This window comes from Glycine max, chromosome 8 (genome assembly GCF_000004515.6).
Source record: "Glycine max cultivar Williams 82 chromosome 8, Glycine_max_v4.0, whole genome shotgun sequence".
NCBI classification, from domain to species: Eukaryota; Viridiplantae; Streptophyta; class Magnoliopsida; order Fabales; family Fabaceae; genus Glycine; species Glycine max.
Window position 1 is genome coordinate 18,112,204 of NC_038244.2, and position 23,705 is coordinate 18,135,908.

General features: G+C 33.0%; 1 protein-coding gene across 2 annotated transcripts; it reads left to right on the forward strand.

Annotated features, from left to right (window-relative positions):
* The first annotated feature begins 2,204 nt into the window (after window positions 1-2,204).
* On the forward strand, window positions 2,205-22,870 carry LOC100777143 (calcium-transporting ATPase 9, plasma membrane-type). 2 transcript variants are annotated; one of them, XM_006585600.4, is made up of 35 exons: window positions 2,205-2,366; window positions 2,479-2,604; window positions 6,141-6,454; window positions 7,251-7,367; window positions 7,457-7,496; window positions 8,171-8,286; window positions 8,373-8,504; window positions 8,588-8,677; window positions 9,334-9,403; window positions 9,656-9,726; window positions 9,796-9,879; window positions 9,961-10,038; window positions 10,117-10,188; window positions 10,662-10,745; window positions 10,852-10,934; window positions 11,049-11,157; window positions 11,240-11,295; window positions 11,411-11,453; window positions 11,533-11,616; window positions 12,442-12,579; window positions 14,010-14,075; window positions 14,174-14,272; window positions 14,520-14,633; window positions 14,964-15,131; window positions 15,385-15,444; window positions 15,594-15,758; window positions 16,003-16,119; window positions 17,239-17,337; window positions 17,669-17,806; window positions 18,311-18,411; window positions 19,599-19,644; window positions 19,755-19,886; window positions 21,235-21,342; window positions 21,444-21,535; window positions 21,831-22,870. In XM_006585600.4, exons 3-35 carry the CDS (start codon window positions 6,263-6,265, stop codon window positions 21,943-21,945), a joined length of 3,279 nt encoding a protein of 1,092 aa, XP_006585663.1. In that variant the 5' UTR covers window positions 2,205-2,366; window positions 2,479-2,604; window positions 6,141-6,262; the 3' UTR covers window positions 21,946-22,870. The 2 variants fall into 2 exon arrangements, with proteins under 2 accessions (XP_006585663.1, XP_006585664.1); XM_006585601.4 differs by having other exon boundaries at window positions 2,216-2,366; window positions 2,451-2,604.
* The last annotated feature ends 835 nt before the right edge of the window (window positions 22,871-23,705 follow it).

A 23,705-nucleotide genomic window follows, 5' to 3' on the forward strand; every position in this document is an offset into this window, starting at 1 on the left:
ATCAAATTCAATACCGCTCTGGTGCCAATAACCAGGCCGCATATGCGTTATCCAGGCTCCTTAAACACAATACTTCCCCGTTGTTGACTCTCTCAGTGCCTTACTTGACTTTCATGGAGGAACTATACCGGTAGTTAGCAACTAACCCTAAGTACCTGCGCCAGCATCAGAATATCCTGGATTCCCTTGTAACGCACCCAAACTTCACACTCTCCCACAACCTCGTTTTGGAAAGAGGACGAATTTGGCTTCCTCGGGGGCTCCCCCTAATCTCTATGTTGCTTATTGAGTACCATTCTACACCGACCGAAGGTCATTTAGGAATCGCCAAGACAATAGCTCGTTTATCAGAGAATTTTTGCTGGCCCGGGCTTAGAGACGATGTGATGCAATTTGTCGCAGGTTGCCTTGATTGTCACCATAGAAATATGAGATCAAAAGGCTGGCCGGACTATTATGCCCTCTTCCAGTGCCTCACCGCCCTTGGGAAGATCTTTCATTGGACTTTATCATCGACCTTCCACTGTATCATGGAAACACTGTTATCCTGGTTGTCGTTGATCGCTTCCCTAAGGGAATTCATTTAAGAATGCTACCACCATCTCATACAGCTCATACTGTCGCCTGTCTATTTATGGATATTGTGGGAAAGACCCATGGCATTCCTTGGAGCTTGGTCTTTGACTGTGATCTTCTCTTCATCAGCCGATTCTGGCAGGAGTTATTCTGACTCAGTAGCACCCAGCTGCGCATGAGCTTTGCGTATCATACACAGAGTGACAATCAAACAGAGGTCCTGAATTGCGTAATTGAGCAGTACCTTTGGGCTTTCGTTCATCGTCATCCAAGTTCTTGGGAAAGATTACTGCTTTGGGTTGAATGGTCCCATAATACCTCGTGGAATGTGGGCACTGGTTCTACACTGTATGAAATCACTTTTGGTCGCAAACCATTCCATTTTCCAGGGTACATTACAGGAACTTCGAAGGTTGATGTCGTTGACGACATGTTGGTCAATCGCAAAGAAACATTCCAAGTCATTCTTAAGAAGCTTTTGAAGGCGCAAACTCTCATGAAACAACATGTTGATGCTAAGCGCAGGGAGGTCAATTACCAACCTAGCGATTGGGTTATGAGGGCTTCAACCCCACCAATAAGTCTCCGCCAAACAGCATCAAGCCACGTCTGGCAAGTTAGCCAAACGATTTTATGGGCCTTTCCAAGTTCTGGAACGAATTGACACGATTACCTATAGACTGTAGCTTCCAGAAGGGGCGCGTATACACTCGGTATTCCATTGTTGAAACCATTTCGGGGGTCGTCGGCTTTAGTCGAATTTGCTAAATTGTCAACCAATTTTCTCAATGCTCAACCCATCATTACTCCTCTGGCAATTCTTGATTATCGCCAAAATTCGTTGACAGACAGCCCTCTCTAGGAGGTCTTGGTTCAATGGTTGGGATTGTCACCGGATGAGACCTCGTGGGAGGACTGGTCACAATTGCGCTAGGATTATCACCTTGAGAACAAGGTGATCTTGCAAGGACTGAGGGATGATAACAAAACAAGGGTGTAGGAAGCATCAATCAATGGGTCTAGTGAATGAAGGAACACAGGGGTGCAATTAGAAGAGAGGACCAAGAGAACAATCACAAAGCCTACGTGTCTAATGCGTATTTGAGGGATTATGTGTGAATAATACTTGTCATGGCTGAGCTGGCATCAAGGGATCTGCTAGATAATGTTAGTCTACCTCTAGGAGACAACATAACCAATTCTTTTAACGTAATATTCCCTAACACAGAATTATAATTCTGTTAGTGAGAATCATAGTATAAATATACCCATGTAATAAGCTCTAGATCAATGAAAAAATATACTTGCATTTCCCGTCTCTTTTCTCGTACCGGCCCCTCGAAGCCGGCTGCTAGCTATTTTCCTATCAAAATAAAAAAAAAGGGACTAACACCTGAGGCTGACGGTGTTAAATGTTAGTCTGTACATGTGACTGTGAGATCTCTTAACTAACGTGGAAAAAAGAGTACACTTGTGATGTCCAATAAGATATTGTATTGCATGCATGGCAATGCCAAAAATTACACAAAATAACAATATATAGTTTGTTTGGTGCATGTTAGTGTACCAGCATCACAAAGGAAGTTTCCACGAAACTTCCTAGCTTCTCCCAAGTCAATCTTGTCATCTTTTCTATTCCTCCTCTCTTTCTTGCCTGCATTTTCTTCGAATACACCGAAGCTGCAGCTAGCTAATTAATACCTGAGAGCGCGCGTGATATCTGTAATGGGATCCAAATCTCTTTGTGCCAATCAGCTCCTCGATTTGTAAATCAGTGCTCATGCACAACCGTACGTGCATCTTCTTTCTCTTACTCTATCTATCTTCTAAACATTTTTTTTCCATTCCTCAAAAGTTATTAATCATCATTTCAGATGTTCATCACATTTTCCTTTATAGCAGAATCATCCATTTCCCACTCCAAAACAAGTCTCTTTCTGATATATGTATTCGGGAAGTGGAAACTCGATTCCAGAAGTATATGAACTCGTCGTCTTATCCAGATTCATCATCATTCTTCCTCGTCAGGTAATTAACTGTTAGAATTAACACTTCGATCGGTTAATTTCTATTGAATATTAATATATTTAATTTTCATTTTTTTTATGTATTATCTGCGTGAAATGTGACAATTATGATAAGCAAAACGCCTCATAATAAGCCTTTCAGAATGGTCGTAGCTAGATTTCATTAATTATTTTAACACGTTACTCTCAATTTAATGGATCAAAACGTGATACTCAATTATTTTGAAATATATACTTGATTTTTCTTTATTGCGCTTGCATTTTATCTTTGTTTATTTGACACACGTTCATACTTTTTGTATTGCACTTTCATCTTATCATTTTGATATACTTAAAGTATGAAGGAATTGGGTATCACGTTTTGATCCATTAAATTTTGATATAAACTTTGGTCCAAATTGAAATGAGCAATTAGAGTCTATGCAACATTGTCTACGACAGGTATCACGTTTTCATTTTAACACATTGACGGTAAATGTTTGAGTCTCTGTAACATTGTCTCCAACAGGTAGAGATAACTTATATTTATCAGGAAAAAGATTAACAGGGTTAAATAAAATAACTTAATAGGGGAATTTTGAAAAATTCAGGGACAAAAAATGCAATAAAATTATTTTTGGAGGAATAAAATCATATTATATCATACAAAATATTTATAAATGTAACTTAGAAATTCATACGCTTTAGACTAAGTTTTCATCTTGAATTATATAAAATTAATCTTGACATTAATATTGGTTCTGATAATATTTAACTTGAATGACATTTGGTATAAGGAATGTCAACATTCCTCGTAAAGTGACAAATAAAAGTTTCAGTTATTTGATACATAAAAGGAAATGAAAAATATTGATTGCACATGGAAAATTATAGACATTTGTGACCAGCAAAACAAATTTTAACCATTCCCAAAAATTGTGATTATCAAAAATCATAATTTTCAGGTATAATTTTTTTTTCTTGTACTAAACTCCCTTATTGAAATTAATTTTAATATATAAATAAATACGAATGAAACTTTAATTCTTACTTTTAAAGATGGAAAAAAAATATTTCACATGATAGTTAATCATAGTTTCACCTTTTTTTTATGATAATTGACCTTAAACATTTTTTAATGATAGTTTAAACTTCCCTTACTGATGTTTTTTTAATAATAACCAAATACATTTTATAAAATTTTCAAAAATCTTAAACCATAGTCTTATTCCTATTTAAGTTTAATAAGACTTTTATTCCAAGAAAAATAATTTAGTTAGAGATGAGTTTATAATATATATATATTTTCTAAATCAAATGTCACACTGAGATAGACATGACAATTAAATTATAACATGTTCATATCTATTTGACCTTAACCCGACTTTGGCAAAGAAAATTTCTTTTGATCGAAGTTGAGGTCGAATTTTATAAATTAATTATAATAAATAAATAATTTAAATTACAACACTTAAATCATATAAAACTACACAATTCATTAAAAAAATTTTGTTCATAACTATGTTTAATTATGTTTTTATTTTCTAAAAGTTTAGATAAATTTAATTTTGTTCTCTCAAATTTAATAATAATCATGTTAGTTCCTAATTTTTAAAGAAAATATATTTTTAGTTCCGAGGCATTTAATTTGAGGGACTATAATGATTTTTTCAAATCCAATTTTGGTTTTTAAAAACTAAATTATAGGTGCTGAAATTGTATTTTTTAAAAATTTGAGAGACAAAAATATATGTATTTTTAATTTGGGGACCTAAACTAAATCTACCCCAAATTTTAGAGACTAAAACATGATCAAGTCTCTTAAATATGTTATTTTTGTGATTCATATTGTTTATTATGTTATACATTAATTGAATCAAAATATAATTAATAATTTAATATATAATTTATTTAAGAATATATATAATAAAATATTTTTAAAAAAGGCAAGCAAGTTTCCTACAGATTTCTTTGACCTCTATGAGGATGAGTTTTGTTTTGTTTTTATTATTCATTGGAATCGAAGATGGTAATAATAATTTAAAACACTCTTACATACTTTTTTCAGTCATTTGAGATAGACTTTTTAGTATGAGTTTTGGTTTTAATTTTTCATATCAATTTTGTTTCGTTCTTATTATAATGTCTTGTGTCATTTTCATCTCTACTTTTGGTCAATACTAAAGAATAAAAAATAAGAAGAATAATTAAAAAGTATGACATTTAATCAGAAAAAAATTGTCAAACAAATTTTCTTTAAACCAAGTGTAAACGTTTTTTTAGGAAAGCACAAATATTCTTGATTTTTTTAATTCATTTGAAAGGAAAGAAACGCATGAAATATTTTTTTTAAATTGAATTGTAAAAATAAAAGAAAAAAGTTAAATTTTTTATTTTAAAAGTTATTTCCTCTATTTTTAATTAAATAAGATATCAGTATTTCTATTTTCTTTCTTCTTTATTTTTTCTCCTTTCATTCAAATAGAGCATAAATCGAAAAATTTACACAAATGGATAAATTTTGAAAATATCATAGGATATGAGTAAGTCGTGTTTTAATTTGTTTACGGGTTTTTATAGTAAATAATATTAAAGAAAATAATATGTTAATAATAAAGTGATAAAAGAGTGGAATTTTATGTAACTTGAACACCAAAGATTAACTAATTAAGTACGGAAAGAATAAAATGTTACATACTATTTTACATATTTAATTGTCTACATAGAAACATCTTCCTACAAATTAAAACATGATTTACCCATACTCTATAATATTTTCAAAATCTATCAATGTAATTTTTTTTAAAAAAAATTAACCCATTCATGTAAATTTGCCCCATAAATCATTGATATGTTTAGATTGAAAAAAAATATATACAAAGAAAAATTATGAATAATGATGAATTATTTTATTATTTGAATAAAAAAACATTTTTAAAATAAAATTTCAAAATTTTATTTCTTTGGATTACCTCCTTAATTCAAATTTTGAACTTTATCTCTTTTTGTTTTTTTTCTCTATCTTTGTATGTATGCCCTACCAATTACCAAATAGTAGTGTGCAAATATAAATGGCATCTTAGTAACTATATAATGATTGATTACCATAAAATACTAAATACTTATATAGTAGTTTTATTTTTGGTACATAGCTGTACAGTAGTTTAAGCATACGCGTATAGGGGAAGAGTGGTGTACCAAAAAACCAGCATAAGTGCATAACTAAATTAATACCACCATATGACATGTTAATTTTAAAATAGAGAGAGAATATATAGATGTGGCGATGGTAATGGTTGAAGTTAGTTCGTGCTGAGCAATAAGCCAATAACTCTTGTCGGGTCTTTTTTCTTATATAGAAAAAATAAAAGAGAAACAAAGTGAGAATGGAAATGAAAGAATGTGTGCCACTAAACCTTAACGAAACGAGGCGCTAGTCTCGGCATCGCCACACAATAATAGCACAATTGATTGATAATTTAGTTATTAGTTATAATTATTATTTTTTGCTGAATATATGATTGTTTTTAATTAATAGTTAATTTTTATTTTGTTAAGATTGGTTGGAATTGGATGTGTGTGGCCCAGCAGCCATTTGCATTTCCCACGCAGTGAACATTTGAAATCGCTGTTGTTGTTGGGAGGCAAAGGCAACCATCACCATCACCATCGCCATCACCATGAACGGCCACCATACGGTTAACATCGCTAACATTAACAGGCACCCCAACGAAGATGACGACAATGCCCACCCTCCCTCCTCCGACAACAACCACCATGATGATGACGAAGAAGAACTCGTTGATCCCGATGATCCTTTTGACATTACTCAAACCAAGAACGCATCGCACGACACGCTTCGCCGTTGGAGAGTAATCATTCTATCCTAATTTCTCTCTATTGCATTTGTATTTGTATGTATGCATTTTCACCTCTATTCCATTCTGCATCCCGCGCTTCCACATTGTTCAACTTCTATCGCGCGCATTCCTTGTCAACATAATATTTCTCATTTTATTTATTAAGTGTTTATAAGTAATTGGAATTTTAATTTAAAAATAAAAATCACTATCAGGTGGTTGTTGGGAATGTAGAGACGCCTTCGTTTGTGGCTGAAGAAAAATTAGTGGATTGGCCTTAAACGTGGTTTCTAATGGAAATATAAACTCGTTGGGACTCATCTCAAATCAAACTCGTTATTGCAATGCGTGTTTTGTTTTAAATTTAAAATAAGCAAAAATATTCCAATGAATGTGCGAGTTGTGACTATTAACAGCCTGCAAATGCATGCTTGTACCGGGCATAGAAATAGAAGCTCAGACCTATTAAAAAATGGAAAGAATGAAAATTCTAAGATGCTTCTGTGGTGCGGGCTGAAGGGATTAGTTCTCAGATATTCGTATTCAAAACTACTGATTCATGTCTTCTTTAAGCTGATTATGAACAGCAACAAACTCTTCTCTTGTTTAAATGAACGTAAAGTTTGCATTTCTTGTTACCGAACAGTACTTATGGAGAATCCACTAATAGGTGCTAGTTTCACCATTATTTTAATATATCTGGATTCTTGATTGTGGTTTAATTCAGTGTAATTTTGGCGAGGTGCATTTGTGTAGAAGTATGTCTGCTTTTTGGAAGGCATCTAACTGAAGTTTCACCCATGTACAGCAAGCAGCACTCGTGCTCAATGCGTCCAGGCGTTTTAGATATACTTTGGACTTGAGAAAGGAAGAAGAGAAAGAGCAAAAGAAACACTTGATTAGAGCCCATGCACAAGTCATAAGAGTAATGTTTCGGAATGACAAACTTGTTCCCTGATTAATTGATTCTAACTATCTTTTACTTTCCTAATCTACCATTTATTGTTTTATTAGGCAGCACTGCTTTTCAGATTGGCCGGTGAACGTGAACTAGGTACACTTATCTTTTCCTGACGACTGTCATCTTTGCTTACCATGAGCTTAGGAAATATCATTAAGCATTATCCTACTACCACTCTAACACATAATTAGCAAATCACATATTTGTGGCAATGGTGAGTTTGTAGTGTAAATATAGATGTTAAGAGAAATTAACAGGAGTGGTCAACTATTGGCACAAAATCTGAAAAAAAGAAACAGTTTGGCATTGATGCTGTCGGTTTTAAGTAAGGTATCACAAAAGGAGCTAGTAGCAGACTATTGATAGTGGTTAGGAAAATAATTAAATTATTTGGTTTTCTGTTCCTTCATTAAAATGGTCTGATGTTTTGATAACCCTGGGCAGATTCCAATTTAAAAATTTTAACTGGCGAAAGTCATAATCTCCCGTTGAGCTGTTGCAATGTGAATTGCTTTTCAGTCTCTTTACCTACTTGGATTTCATTATGTTACTTATAAATCAATCTGCATACTGTAGCATGAATCTTGGTTGTAGCCTTCAAATAACTAATCGGCTTTTGGAATGTACATGCTTTGTTTTTTTTTGTTTACTGTAATAATACCAAATACACAAAACTGCCTGTGGTCAAAGATTATTACTTTTTGAATTACAGTCTGCATTTTGAGTTACTTATTATGGTCTTTCAATTTATATTTTGAATAATCCAGTGATAAGTACAGCAGCGTCACCCCCAACTCCAGCCGGTGACTATGATATTGGGCTCGAACAACTTGTTTCAATGGCTAAGGATCAGAATATTTCTGCTTTACAACAATATGGAGGGGCAAGTCTACAACATGTTGTTTGGTTGCTTATAGAAATGCTGAAGTGATTTGCTTTGCTAATACAATCTAGTGATATCTTGTTCAGATTAGAGGCTTATCAAATTTAATAAAATCTAATCCGGATAAAGGTGTTAGTGGAGATGATGCTGATCTGTTAAAAAGGAAAAATGCATTTGGAACTAATACATATCCTCGGAAAAAAGGAAGAAGTTTCTGGGTATATTCTTAATGACTTATTCTACATATATATTTTTCTAAAATTATAATTGATGAATTAATTGTCATTTGTGATTGTTTCAGAGGTTTTTATGGGAAGCTTGGCAAGATCTGACTCTCATAATACTGATAATAGCTGCTGCGGTGTCATTGGCACTTGGAATAAAAACAGAGGTGCAATCAGCATTCATAATTGCTAAAATTTTTAAGATGAACCTACCAGGTCTTATTTGGTTTGAACAAATTTCTTTCATATGGAGAATTGTTATACAGGGCAAAAAACAGAGAGATGCAGTAACAGTAACAAACGAACATACGTGAATTATGCATGCTCATATAATGCATCAAAAAGTTTTTTCTTCACAATATACTATTGTCGGATGTCATGTAAAAGCTGGATATATCAGCTCCTCCAGTCAGTAACAACATAAATGTGATGTTTTAATCAAAAAATAAAATAAATTAAAAATGTAATGCTAGTTTGTTCTGGAAATTATGTTTCAGAATTATTGCTGGTCTGCATCATTAATTTCATATTATCAATGCTTGAGCATGGCAAATAAAACGAATTCATCACATTCTATTTACAGTCAATATTCACTCCATGATGTCTTTTGGCTTTTTCAGACAGTACTAAATTTTAGCAGTTTACTTTGTGCATTTTATTTTGGAACCCCTCTGTTCTATTTACATGCCTGTTTCTACATGGTGCTTGGTTCTGAATCTTCTGATTATTCTTGCCAGTTGAATAAATTGTTTGGTATTTTGTATTGAGTTGACAAAGTTATCATTCTCAAAGGTTTATCCTTTCATTTATTTCTAATTGATAGGGTTTGGCTGAAGGATGGTATGATGGGGGAAGCATTGCTTTTGCAGTTCTTCTTGTCATTGTAGTTACAGGTATTGTATATATTATATAGTTTTTTTTTGTTTTTTTGTTTATGAATAATCCATGGATTTACTTCAATCAAAATATCTACACATGTCTATAGGAGAGACATGTTGAGATTTGGAGTGTAGCCAAACTTATATTTTGCCTTGGACTATTTATGTTCTTTTTGGAATACAAGCATTAGTCACTCTAATACAAGCTGTATCGATTTATTTCTTAAGACTGACATTATGCAATTGCTTTTCCTTTTTGTCTGCCAGCTGTCAGTGATTATCGGCAATCTCTGCAGTTTCAGAATTTGAATGCAGAAAAACAAAATATACAATTGGAGGTGTGTAACATTATATTATTGGAACTTCACATTGGGTACCTAAACTAAATACTATTGAACTCATTACAGGTTATTAGAGGTGGGAGAACAATTAAAATTTCAATATTTGATATTGTTGTTGGTGATGTTATACCCCTTAAAATAGGAGATCAGGTGAGTTTGTATGGCATTTTGAGTTTGTCTGTAAATTGAGCAGTTTTCTTTGTTCACCGATTACTCTATGGGCATACTTAGGTTCCTGCTGATGGAGTATTAATCACGGGCCATTCACTTGCAATTGATGAATCCAGTATGACTGGTGAAAGCAAGATTGTATGTTTTATATACTTTCTATTGACCAAATTATTGCTTATTAATTCTTATGACTTTTAAGAAAATAGTGTTCTGCAGGTTCATAAGGATCACAAAACACCATTTTTTATGTCTGGTTGCAAAGTAGCAGATGGAGTTGGTCTTATGCTGGTATGACATGATATTATATCTTCTTATGCTGTTATGACATGATATGATGTTAATATGAAAATGCTATATGGTATAAATGTATTTTTTGTGAAATAACTCTCAAATAAAGAAAAAAATAAAATAGTTTGTTGTACTTTTTTTATCTGCATGTGTTGTATTTTCTAACATTTACTTTTCAATGTTGATTTTCTCTCTCTCTTTCTATCCATGATTGGTTATTAGGCATTTATAACTGTTTTTCACTAGAACTTTCCTAATAACTTACATGCGTCTTTGTAATGCTATGAATTTGATTCTTTCAACAATTATTTTTGTTATCATTCTGTTGTTCGTTGTCGTTAATTGTGTTCTTCTCTATGCAAAAGTGTGTAGAATACTCCTATCTTGATTATGCTTTTAGTGGTCTTTAAGAACATAAATCAAATTTACAGAGTGCCACCACCAAAAGTCACATTTTAGACTGTCATTTGTAGGTAACTGGTGTTGGTATAAATACCGAATGGGGATTGTTGATGGCTAGTATCTCAGAGGACAATGGAGAAGAGACTCCATTACAGGTTCCCCCTGCTCCATCCAAAACAAAAAAGAAAGGCTGTTGCTTTAGCTGTACCTAATTAAAACAAAGATGCTAAAAGTGTGATTACTTTTGGTGATATCTAATAGGTACGCTTGAATGGAGTAGCAACTTTTATTGGTGTAGTTGGGCTTAGTGTAGCTGTTTTAGTGCTTGCTGTCCTCTTGGGCAGGTAATCTTCAATTTCTCTTTATTTTTTATTTTTCACTTTTGTATGTTATAACTCAACTCATGGAACAGGTTTTGTACCATTTTGAAATTCTTTATTTTGACTCTGAAATTGTAGATACTTTTCCGGCCATACCAAAGATTTAGATGGAAATGTTGAATTTGTTGCCGGAAAGACTAGTCTTAGCAATGCAGTAGATGGGGTCATCAAAATTTTTACCATTGCAGTAAGTGCAAGTTTTGAACTGTTTTATTCATTTGTTTTTTCTCTTTCTATTTTTAGTAGTTTTTAACTATAGTGCCATGCAGGTCACAATTGTGGTTGTTGCAGTGCCTGAAGGTCTACCTTTGGCTGTTACCTTAACGTAAGTACATGTGGCTAGGTTATTTCATTATGCAACATAGATATAGCCAAAACTAGGCCACAGATACTGTTTGCTTCTAATCCGTGTAATTTTCCTCTTGTTGCTTTCACAATAGCTTGGCATACTCAATGCGGAAAATGATGGCAGACAAGGCCTTGGTAAGTATCATTTTATGCATCAATCTTTTTGTTATTTTTAGTTTTAAGGCATCCTTTCTAACAGCCAAGGAATTTGCAGGTACGGCGGCTATCAGCCTGTGAAACTATGGGCTCTGCCACAACAATTTGCAGTGATAAGACAGGAACATTGACCTTAAATCAGGCGAGTTTCATTATCTAAGGCTTGGACAATCTAGAGGGAGTTATGGCTACAATTTATAATCTATAACACTAGTAAAGGCAATACCCCATTTTTTATCTACACATTTGTTTTACCTATTTTACCCTTTAATTAACTGTTACAACTATAGCCCCACATTTTCTCAATTTCTATTCAACCTCCTTCCTCTCTCATCTATTTTATTTTACATTCCAAAAATAAAAAATGCAGACAAACAGGCACGACAAGGCTTGTCTTTCTGCTAGTTTACAATTTACATTTATGCAAATGAATAAAAGCTTCCAGAGTTATCAAGTTATTCAATTCCCCTTCTCTTAGTGTAGGAGGTTTTGGGTTCATATTTCACAAAAAATTGGAAATTACCCTTCGTAATTTGCTTATGTAACACTATGTTATTGTTGGATAAAAAAATGTTGGTAATTTCCAGACTTTTAAACAGTATAACTTCATGAAGATAAATACCCATGATTTTTTTTGGTTGATGAAGCAAAGTGGTTTCATTTCCATTTCCGTTCACAAATAAAAGGCTTTTGTATGGATTGGAGAAGGATGCCTTGTTTGTTAAGGATAATAAGGTGAAATATAGAGAAGGAACTCGAAACAGATCAGTTGTCTGATATATGACCCATTGTGTATGTGTCCATATTTTTGTAATAGTCATAGACATAGTCTATCTAATAAGTTTTACAATTTGTTAAAACCTATTAGTCCATTCTTCTGAACCCCAAGGCATTTGCTCTTTCTTTATTTAATTTAAAACCTTTGGATTATTAAGATGTGATGGTAATTTATTTTATGGCATTACAGATGACTGTAGTTGAGGCATATGTTGGGAGCACAAAAGTAAATCCACCGGATGACTCATCAAAGTTGCATCCAAAAGCATTGTCTCTGATAAATGAGGGCATTGCACAGAATACAACCGGAAATGTTTTTGTACCCAAGGTTTGCCTTTTATACTTAATTTTAACAATTGTAACTAGGATTCCCTTTTATGTTGTGATATCTGGAGCTAAATTAACTAAAGGATTTCTTCATGGTTGTGATTGGAGTTTTTGTTTGAGAGGAACAGTTTGTTGTGTTTCTTCAAATAGACAGCTGCATGCAGCACTGATATGCTCACAAGTATTGACAAAGGTCAAATGTGTTATGTTCATTTATCTTTTGGAAGATCTGAAACAAATACAGTATTGTGTTAAAGATATAAATTCACCCATGAACCTCAAGTTAGCAGCTTAAGCTGTTAGGAAAGTTAGTGCATGATGTAGTATTATAGCTTCTACAACTAAGTGGTTAAGAATTCAATCCTTGCTTCCGCATTCTTCATAATTAAGTTGAATTTCGACATAATGTAAAATGGTCATGCTCGTGCATGCCCAATTGTCCTTGGTTCAAGCCCAATGGGATTTTGGGTGATACTGTGGCAGGGTGTGGTAGATATATAGACTAATTTTGAGTCTTCACCTATGGCTATGATATATGTACAAGGTAGAGTAGTTATATATACATTGTCCATGTTTCAAGTCTAAGGGCTCTTTTGTGAGGGGGATTTTTTGAGATATAAAAGCATTCATGAGGCTTTACTTAACTCCTTAAGCTTTTGGAAAGTTGGTTCTTGACAGTATGCATTCAGAATAATTAAGATTTTTGTTGGGGTTCTTTCTGAGTTTAGTTTACTATAGTCAATATTTGTAAATCTGAAGTCCTAGAATTATTGAAAACAATATTATAGATGGATTAACAAAAAAAAGAAAGAAAAAATTGCTGCCAACTGCATTTGAAAAATACGCCTACAGAATTGATAAATAAAATGTGCAAGCAGTAGGCAATTTGGTGTTTGGTTGTAACATTTCTTGGATGACAAATAAATAGTTTCTATAAGAGAGTTCAATTTGATAAGCATAATCAAGATGTCTACTCCTGAAAATTAAATTCCTTACATTTACGTTTCAATTCCTAGAATTGGGATTTAAAGACAACTGTTGAAAATGAGTGTTCAGTGGCAACCTGAAATTATATGTCCAGTTTCTGCAACTTATCTTTCTGCCTCTGGCATACCTAATGCTGATAAAACTGATACTAAATTATAGTTAGCTGGTATGCTTGTGGCTACTCTCTTCCATAGAGGTCAATACTTGATATTATTAGCTATAGGCAGCAAACAACATACTGAATTTATTGGTTTTTTATTTACTGTTATGAGATTATGCTGGTCTTGATGTGTGTTAGTAACATTAAAGCTGATAGAAAATTCTTTAATAACCTATTATTGTCCTCATTAATTGTCACTACCATCGTTTGATTTTAAGAATATTTTGGATTAATATTTGAATATCTATCAAGGATTAAATTTGTCTCTGTATTTGATTTGGTAGGATGGTGGAGAAACAGAGGTATCCGGATCTCCTACAGAGAAGGCTATTCTTTCATGGGCAGTCAAGGTACTCTTGCTGATTTTTTTTTTCTTGTATTTTTTTTTTCTGATCACCCCCTCCATTAATCTGTTGATTTTGAAGCTGAACTCATTTCAATATGGCAGTTGGGTATGAATTTTGATGTTATAAGATCAAATTCAACAGTTCTCCATGTCTTCCCCTTCAATTCTGAGAAAAAGCGAGGTGGTGTTGCTTTGAAGCTGGTAATCATTTGATAAAAAATATTTACTGATGCATCCTTTCATTTAGAGCAATCTGTGAACTAGTACGAGACATATATTCATCCATGTTTCAATTCTTAACTTTCACTTGTGAACTAAGACTGTTAAGTTGTAATAGTGAATGCTGTTATGGAATCGTATGACATGCTTGGGTTGCATGTTGATTCATTATATTAGTTTTCTATCTTTTCTATGCTAATCAGATATACTGATGCAATTTTCCTTTCAGGGGGATTCTGGAATACATATACATTGGAAGGGAGCCGCAGAGATAGTTCTAGGAACATGTACTCAATATCTTGATTCAGATGGTCAATTGCAATCCATTGAAGAAGATAAGAAGGTTAGGAATGGCAGTTTCAAGTCCTAGAGAGTTTGCTGATGGAATGAAATTCATTTAATTGAACATTGGAGATGTTATTTTATTTTTCTTTTGGTTTATAACTATCAGAAATTAAGGAAAAATACATGGAACAAGGCTACCACCAAATGTCTTTTTTCTTATCAATGTAATTCTAGTGTCATTTGAAGTTACTCTGATGGAAAATTTAGCAATCATGGATCGGGTAATATAGGATCTGATTGTTCCTGCAAAAATATAACAACTGAGAGCAGTTGACAATTTTTCAGCAATTTCCTAATTAATTGATTTTATTTTTCAATTCTTTTGCAGGCTTTTTTCAAGGATGCTATTGATGACATGGCTGCTCGCAGCTTGCGTTGTGTAGCCATTGCATACAGATCCTATGAACTAGACAAAGTTCCATCTAGTGAGCAGGATTTAGACCAATGGTCCTTACCGGAATATGAGCTTGTTTTGCTTGCTATTGTTGGAATAAAGGTAAACTGCAAGGGTAGATTTCCTCCTGGTGTATTGTTTTAAATTTTGATGTGTGTCTTATTACTGTCATTTTATGTACAAATAAGTCTTGCATTCTGGTTCGTATATACATAATAATATTCTTAAACCTTAATCCTATTATTTATTGATGAATATGGAATTGAGTTAATGGAGATTGCTTGGTCCTTGTCCTTTCAAATTACCCTGTAATCCTTTCTCCTTTATTTAAGTTAAAACTAATCTGTATCTTCAGGATCCTTGTCGCCCTGGTGTCAAAGATGCTGTAAAAGTATGCACTGATGCTGGTGTTAAGGTAATATGAGTTGTATGTTTAATGGGTATAGTTTACGTGTCTTGTTTCATATTAATTGTGTTTTTTGGCTTTACTATGGCATGAGTGTTCATACAAAATGTAACATGGGAACCCAACACATTACGCATTCCATGGTAATGAAATCACAGGTACGCATGGTTACTGGAGACAACCTTCAAACAGCAAAGGCAATAGCTTTGGAGTGTGGCATACTGGCTTCAATTGAAGATGCTGTTGAGCCGAATATAATTGAAGGAAAGAAATTCCGTGAACTATCTGAAAAGGAAAGAGAAGATATTGCCAAGAAAATAACTGTATGTTTCTTTCTTTGCGATTTCTTCTTTTTTTTTTTGGTGGATTCACATTTTTTTTGGTGGAAATTGTGATTTTTTTGTTATATGCATTAGCTGTAAATATTTGATAAATGGATTTTTTTTTCCTCCATTCCTAATCTTATACAAGGAAGTGCTGTTCATGCTAAATTGCTAATAACTCTAGCCATATCACATGCGAGTTAGATACATAATTTTATAATGACAATTTGAATAATATATATAGGTGATGGGGAGGTCTTCTCCTAATGACAAGCTTTTGCTTGTGCAAGCTCTACGTAAAGGAGGGGAAGTTGTTGCGGTCACAGGAGATGGCACCAATGATGCTCCTGCCCTACATGAGGTCTGTCATTCTTTGAATGCATCCTTTTGACTGTTGAGAAATATGTTAGCTACAAAACTTTTCATCTCCTGAAATTTTGCTTAAGAATGAACAGCATATATATTTCACTACGAACACATTTGAACAGTATATCATGGAGCTTCCCCATATTTGATTCGAATGACTTTAATAAACTTTTCTCATTAAAATTGTTCTGGTAGACATGAAGTTGTTCCAATGTGTTCATGTAGACATGGTTCTAGTTGAAGTTGAATGCCAAAGCCTGCATATATGAAAGTCGAGTTTGATGTCATTAATGCTGGCAACATTCTGGATGTAACAATAATTCCTGCCAATGATCTAACTTTTGGAATACAAATGCAATAAGTGGTTATTTGTGATATTCTTTCTGTAAACTAACCCTTTTATATAATCATTATCATGCCAATAGCTGTTGCCTTTAATATCACATTCTAAAAACTATCCAGCTTAATGTGTTTGACTACCATATGAAAAGATGGAGAGGGAGGAAGAAATGAGGGGAGAGAGAATGGAGAAAAAGCCAGTCTCATTGTGTGTTGTTTTTCTTTTTAGGACATATTAAGGGCTGTTTGGTTTAATAAAATGTTTTCTGTTTTCAATTCTTGATTTCATAAATGATTACAAAAATGCTACCTTATTTTCACTTTTTTATTTTAAAAAAATTGTATAAAAATGATGAAAACAATTTCTTACAAATATTTGAAAACAAAATAAACAACTTAACAAAGTGAAAATAAGTTGACACTTTGGTAATTATATATGAAAAAGAAAGTAAATATAAAATGTTTTCTAAAACCCAAAAAATGCCCTTATTTCTCAGCAAAGTGTTTTTCTTCCGCACGAGCACGAGTAGTAGTAAGTTGGATACATTTCTTTTATTTTTTTGGCCCTTAAAAGTATATGCATTTGTAGCAACAGATTGTTGCAATTAACATAGAGATGCCATGGGTAATTGGTGGTGTCAAAGTTTTTTTTCCTGCCTCTTGCGCTTCCATCTGATTGGTTGTCATGCTCCATTCTCTAATATTAAAATAATTCCTGTTTACTAAAAAGATCCTTGTTATAGTTAATCTTGTGCTTTACTATTTTGTATTTTAGGCAGATATTGGTCTTTCTATGGGCATCTCCGGAACTGAAGTTGCAAAAGAAAGCTCAGATATTATAATCCTAGACGACAACTTTGCATCAGTAGTAAAGGTAGGTGTTCTATTTAATATATTCTCAGCCTTGGGTATGATATTGTCTTCCGTTTCCTGTATCTTCTCCTAGTAAAAAGTTATTACTTCATTTTCCATTGTTTTGTTTGCTAAGGCTTTTTTTTAACATTTACCTCCTTTTGGCCCTTTCGGCTTAAAATAATTGGCTATGACTTTGACATGGCCGAGAAACAAGCCAATTTGTCAGGTGTATTGGGTGGTGGGTATGATTGGGTTTTGGCTTAAGGAGAGATTTATTTCACCAAGACACGTGTCCTATGGATTGCTCAACCTGTAATTTGTGTAAGATTTCTATTTCATTCTTTGTGTAGGTTGTCCGCTGGGGCCGCTCTGTATATGCAAATATTCAGAAATTTATCCAGTTCCAGCTTACAGTTAATGTTGCTGCTCTTGTAATAAATGTTGTGGCAGCAATAACTTCTGGTGATGTTCCTTTAAATGCAGTGCAGGTACGTATATCCTCCTCTATTTTTTAGTCACGCCTTACACTCTAATGAGACCTAATAGAGCGGAAAGAGGGTGAAAAACAGGCAATCTTATTAGATTTGGACCACCACAAACATCTTTAGGCCATGAAATTGTGAACCCTTTTTATATTTCTTATTGATTGTAAACAAGCTTTCCTGTTTTTCTTTAATTTATTAATGTAATATTTGTAAGTTGTACTACTTGGGCGGATTGAGTTTGCTTCAAAGGTATTGTTTTGGATGGGTTGCCACCCATGACCATTAGAAGTTGCTCAGTCTTTTTTGCTTAGTTCAACAACACTCACCATCCAGAAATCTTACTGTGTTTAGATTATTGATCAGATTGTTCTTTGTGAACTATTTTTCCCATGGGTTTAGTGTTTTTCATAAAAAACTGACTGATAATTACGTACAAGGGCAGATTAAAATCATCATCAATGAAAAAAGGTATATCTTGGTTTTTCATGTTCATGCTCTTGGGTACAGCTTTTGTGGGTTAACCTTATCATGGATACACTTGGGGCGCTTGCACTGGCTACTGAACCACCAACAGACCGCCTAATGCACAGATCACCAGTTGGCCGAAGGTTTGGATTGATTGGCTTTCTCACTTAGCAGTTTAATATTTATAGTATCCTTGAAAGTTAAAACTATACTGATCTAGCACATAAATGCACATGAACATGTACACTTGATTTTAGTAATTGTGTGATATGTCTATCACTTAATGCTGGCACGGTTAATCGGAACAGGTCTTTTGACTCATGCATAATTTCAACCAAAGAGGCATAACATAGTGTTGGTTTTGAATGTCACTTTCTACTGTTGTATTTTAAGATGATATTTTTCATTTTCAACTTAATTTAAGTTGTACAGAAAAATCTATGTGACATAACATAAGGATATATGAAAGAGGATAAAGTGAGGAGGTGCACTCTTATAGGATAAAGTGCACTTACAACTATTGATTAGAAAATCTGTGACTGAGAATTGTGATAAATTAAACTAAATACGTATATAACAAATTCTGAAGTTTGTTACAGTCTTAGTTGTTAAATATTCAAGCAAAAATTTTTACTGCACTTTATTTTTTAAAATGCACTCCCTTCACTTTAAAGGAGTTAAATCCAATGGGAAAATAAAATACTCCCTCCGTTTCAAAATACATGTCCATTTTGGAGAAATTTTTTGTTTCAAAATACATGTCCATTTGATAGTTTAAGGATGCATTTTGACTATTTTGCCCTTGTAATTAATTGGATTCTAGTTTTTTGTCCACAATAATTAATAATGGAGGGAAGTTTTTTCAATTGAGTTTTAAAAAACTTTGATAACCGAACTATGCCAATTGAGCTTTTCAATACCGAAGCAAAAATAATGCCATTTAGTAGTATTGGTATTGCCAGTATGTATTGGTATTGTAATTTGATTAACTTTAATTAATTTTGGTATTGGGAGTAATTATGAGGTGGGATAAATAAATATAAAATGGAGAAAATAAAGGACAAGGGTAAAATAGGAACTTTTGTGTCAAATTAGCCTGTCCTTGGTTACCGCAATTTCTCAAAAATGGACATGTATTTTGAAACGGAGGGAGTAATAGTTTAAGAATGGGATAGATTAGCTGAACAGAATTGGAAGGTGAGGAAATAATTCTATCCCGTAAAACTGGTGGCATTGGAGAAGTTTTGAGGCACTTGCATGCTCTAGATGGTTCATTTGGGTTTTGAATTAAAATACACGCTTTAACTATTATCTTATATTTGGCTTTCAGAGAACCTCTTATAACAAATATCATGTGGAGAAACTTGATCGTACAGGTAAATTAAATTAGTTTATTCTATGTAGACACTTATTAAGATAATCATGCAATTAGGAATACGAGGCTCTCTAGGTCCTATTGTCTAATGAGTATTATTTGTCATCGTAGGCTGCCTATCAAATCGCAGTTCTCCTCGTCCTTAACTTTTGTGGTGAAAGTATTCTACCAAAACAAAATACCAGAGCTGATGCCTTTCAAGTGAAGAATACTTTAATATTCAACGCGTTCGTCCTGTGCCAAGTAAGTGCTTTTTGAATATGTAAATATGAGATATTTGGCCTGTCCTTTGTTCAGAGGAACCACTTTTTCACCTTTGGTTTCCTTTTATATTCTTATTTATCCTTTGCTTGGGATTTTTTCCATTGTTGATGGATTAAACCCCCTTTATGGGATGAATGCCGTTTTTTTTTTCACTTTAAAGAAAAAGAATGTCTTTATTTGTTATTTTAAAGTTTCAAGATGGTAATAGTTAATATTATTTCAATTATATCCTTATAAAAAAGAGAGAAAATAAAAATCAAAGAGAAAAATGACATATACTAAAAGATTACAAATAATTTTAGTAAAATCAAGGAGATTACTTTCTTTTTTATAATGTGTTATAATCTCAAATGACAGATAAAGTGAAAAGAAGGATGTACTATCACTATGGTATAACATTATTGATGTTTTACATATTTTAAGTCTCATTAAAAAAATTTCGCACATACCCTTGTTAAAATAACTAGATTTTATGAGAAATAATGCACTTACAATCTATTTAAAAAGTATTTCAACAAACAACAAACCATTTTTATTTTTTATATTAAATAAGAATATTTTAGTCTAAATGCATTAATGTTTAGGTCTTGCTAACTAGTAGTACTCTTAAAACACTGGTTAATCAATCTAAAATAAAAGGTTTTCATTAGAAAATGTTTTTAATATATTTTTGTTGTGATTTTAAATGCATTTCCAATGTGAATAATGATTACACTAAATAATACAGAAGTTCATTAGACTTTGGTGGCTATGATTTTGGAAAAAAACGTGTTGAACTTTCATTGGTTTGCATAAACCAAGTGCCATGTTCAATTATTGAATGCGTGGAACAGTTGATTGATGCGTTTAAATCCACTTTTCCCTTCCTCGCATTTTGAGAGGGAAATGCAATTACAAAAGTACTCCCCTATAGTAATGGAAAGAATTTATTAATTTATTAATCATCAAATTCTTACTACCTCCCTTACTTTTTATCTTAAGGTTGTTCTGTAAAAACAAACAAATATAGTAATTTTTCTTGATTTTAATAAAAATATTTTTGAAGTTTTTTATTTTATCTCTTTCTCTCTTCATTTCACAATAAATATGTGTAAATTAATTAAATATAAGAAAACAAGTAAGAATATAATTGATGAAAGTGTAATTAATATGATTTTAAACTTTATAAACGACGAAAACAAGTAAGAATATAATTGATGAAAGTGTAATTAATATGATTTTAAACTTTATAAACGACAAATAAATAGGAACAAAAATTATTCCAATATCAGACAATTAAAAAGGAAAGGAGGGAGTATTAAAAGATTTTAAATGTTTCAAACTACAGATATTCAATGAATTCAATGCTCGGAAACCCGATGAAATGAATGTTTTCCGTGGAGTGACCAAGAACAAACTTTTCGTGGGAATTGTTGGAGTGACCTTTATACTTCAGGTGAATTCTCTGTTTTATTGTGTGCTTAATTATTATTATTATTATTAGTATTAGTATTTCTTAACATTTGCTTGCTTTCTCACTCTACTTCAAATTGTTAGATAATCATCATCGAGTTCCTTGGAAAGTTCACCTCAACGGTGAGGCTTGATTGGAAGCTATGGCTTGCTTCTCTTGGTATTGGATTTGTCAGGTGAGTTCACTCAACTGCATTAGCATTTGAAAATGGCAGTTCTTGGAAAATCAATGAATCATGCATTCACGCTCTTGGTCATAATCCAGAGTTCAAGACTTCTATATCCTTCATCATAAAACATTACCATAATTATTGACTTCTTACTGTAAACATATTTTAGCTGCCTTGTATGAACAATTGAACACAGTGTAAAATTACCGCGTGCTAGTTGCTCTTAATATTTATACCTGAGCTTTTGCATTTTGGCAACAACAAATCATATCTCATTGTTATTCCTTTTTCCATCTTACAGTTGGCCCCTTGCTATAGTCGGAAAATTTATTCCAGTTCCCAAAACACCATTGGCTCGTTACTTCTTGAAGCCACTCAGGCGATTGAAGAGGTCTAGGTCTCGTGCTACACAATAGGCATCGCGTGGATAACCAGCCATGCATATTAAGCTAACGCCTTACAGGTTACAATATACTAGTATATATTATTACTGCTCCATATTGCCGAACTATCCTTCTAGAATTCGAATGTAATGTATATTATTCAATAAATCCCAAAGGGTTTAAACATAAAGCAATCATTACGTGATTCCTTTTACTTTTAACATCATTTCATTTTAAAAAAAAATTTTGGTTCAAATGTACATTGTAACATTACAAGATATTGTTAGAGTTGTTCCTTGTCACTTTAGAAATACTATCAAACTGATTTTCTAGCATTGGCAAGGTTCGATTCCCCAAACTAATTAAGGAAAACATAGCGTATTTTAGCCATTTATATTTCATATACATTTTGCTATTTAGCATGAATTCTTTTATGCGGATTTTTTCGATGTGGAAAGTGAAGAATCGCGGTGATTGCTTGAATTCAGTTTACTATTCCACCAATGATTCCCTTTCATTTATTTTCGTAAACATATCGTTTTTGTTTCATATATGTCGGTTAAATAAAAAATTAAATCAAGCTAGCAATTATCACCGCCTAAGAAGAGTTTAGAAGCTTTGAATTCAAAGATTGCAGCTAAAAAAAATCACTGCACCACCTGTTGCAATTTGCATGGAGGCATAATCATTTGCTTAGACTTTGTAGTGCAGCTAGTGCCACCGTCATTAGCTAGTCTTAGGCACTAAGTTTATTGTATTTATTGTTATAATATGCCTATAAAAGGCACCTCCCTGTATCACAATGAGTGCAATAGAGTGAGTGAATTAGAGAAACTCTTCCTTTGTACACGTGAATGTGTGAGATTGTGGTTTTCTGGATTTAATTTATCCCCGTGTTAAGAATGTATAATTATATATCGTCAACTAACCTGGCTGCTATAATATAAAAAAAAAGCTAGGCCAGTAGTCGAACGAACCAACATAAGCATAAGAGCTGGCAATTTAGTTGGCTCACGCAATCTGTTCGAGTTCAATCACACTCTCATCTCTTCTATTACGCAGATAAGAATCGAATCTCTTTGACAAGTGATCAACAATTGTAAAGTATATAAAATTTTAGCTCAAATGGCGAGACAACATTCATGATAGCAAGAAAATTAAAATTTCCAGTAAGCATCTAATTGAAATTTCAATCAATTTAGAGAAACATTGATAATACAATATATAAATAAACGCTTAGAAGGCTCATATGGGAAACATGCAGAAGTGAAGGCATCAAAAGGGTGTTGGCTCTCTCGCCTTGAATTGAATTGACGAGTGAAAATGTAGCTTGCTCGCCTTGATCATTAGCATGAAACAGTATTTCACTCTCGCTCTTTAGTATGTCGTTTTGAGTTTTGGAATATCACTTGTTGCGATTGAGTCTTGACTCTTGAGAGATTATTCCAACACATTCATAAATTGATTCCGTAACACGTGCAATATGCAGCCTCAGCTCGTGAATTCTCTTCTTAAGTTCCTGGGCCACACACAAGACTTTACAATCGACACTTTTATGGATTAGAAGCAACAAGAAAACACGTTTGTGCTCCATAATTCATATTTAGGGGCTAATGGACAAAACGAAATTTTTGAGAAAAAAGAAGAAAATTTGCCTATATTGATTATTTAGGGGCTATTGGACAAAAAAAAACTCTTGTTTCTCTTTTTTTGTTTTGGTACATTGCGCATGTTTATTTGCTTTTTGAAACATCAATACCCTCCCCTAAAACAATGTTCTATCTAAGACAACC

Excerpts from the sequence above, each read along its gene's own strand:
- LOC100777143 (XM_006585600.4), top strand. The coding sequence starts at position 6,263 with ATGAACGGCCACCATACGGTTAACATCGCTAACATTAACAGGCACCCC. Across the intron at positions 8,678-9,333 it reads CACTTGGAATAAAAACAGAG|GGTTTGGCTGAAGGATGGTA; the intron begins GTGCAATCAGCA and ends TCTAATTGATAG. Across the intron at positions 9,727-9,795 it reads AACAAAATATACAATTGGAG|GTTATTAGAGGTGGGAGAAC; the intron begins GTGTGTAACATT and ends AACTCATTACAG.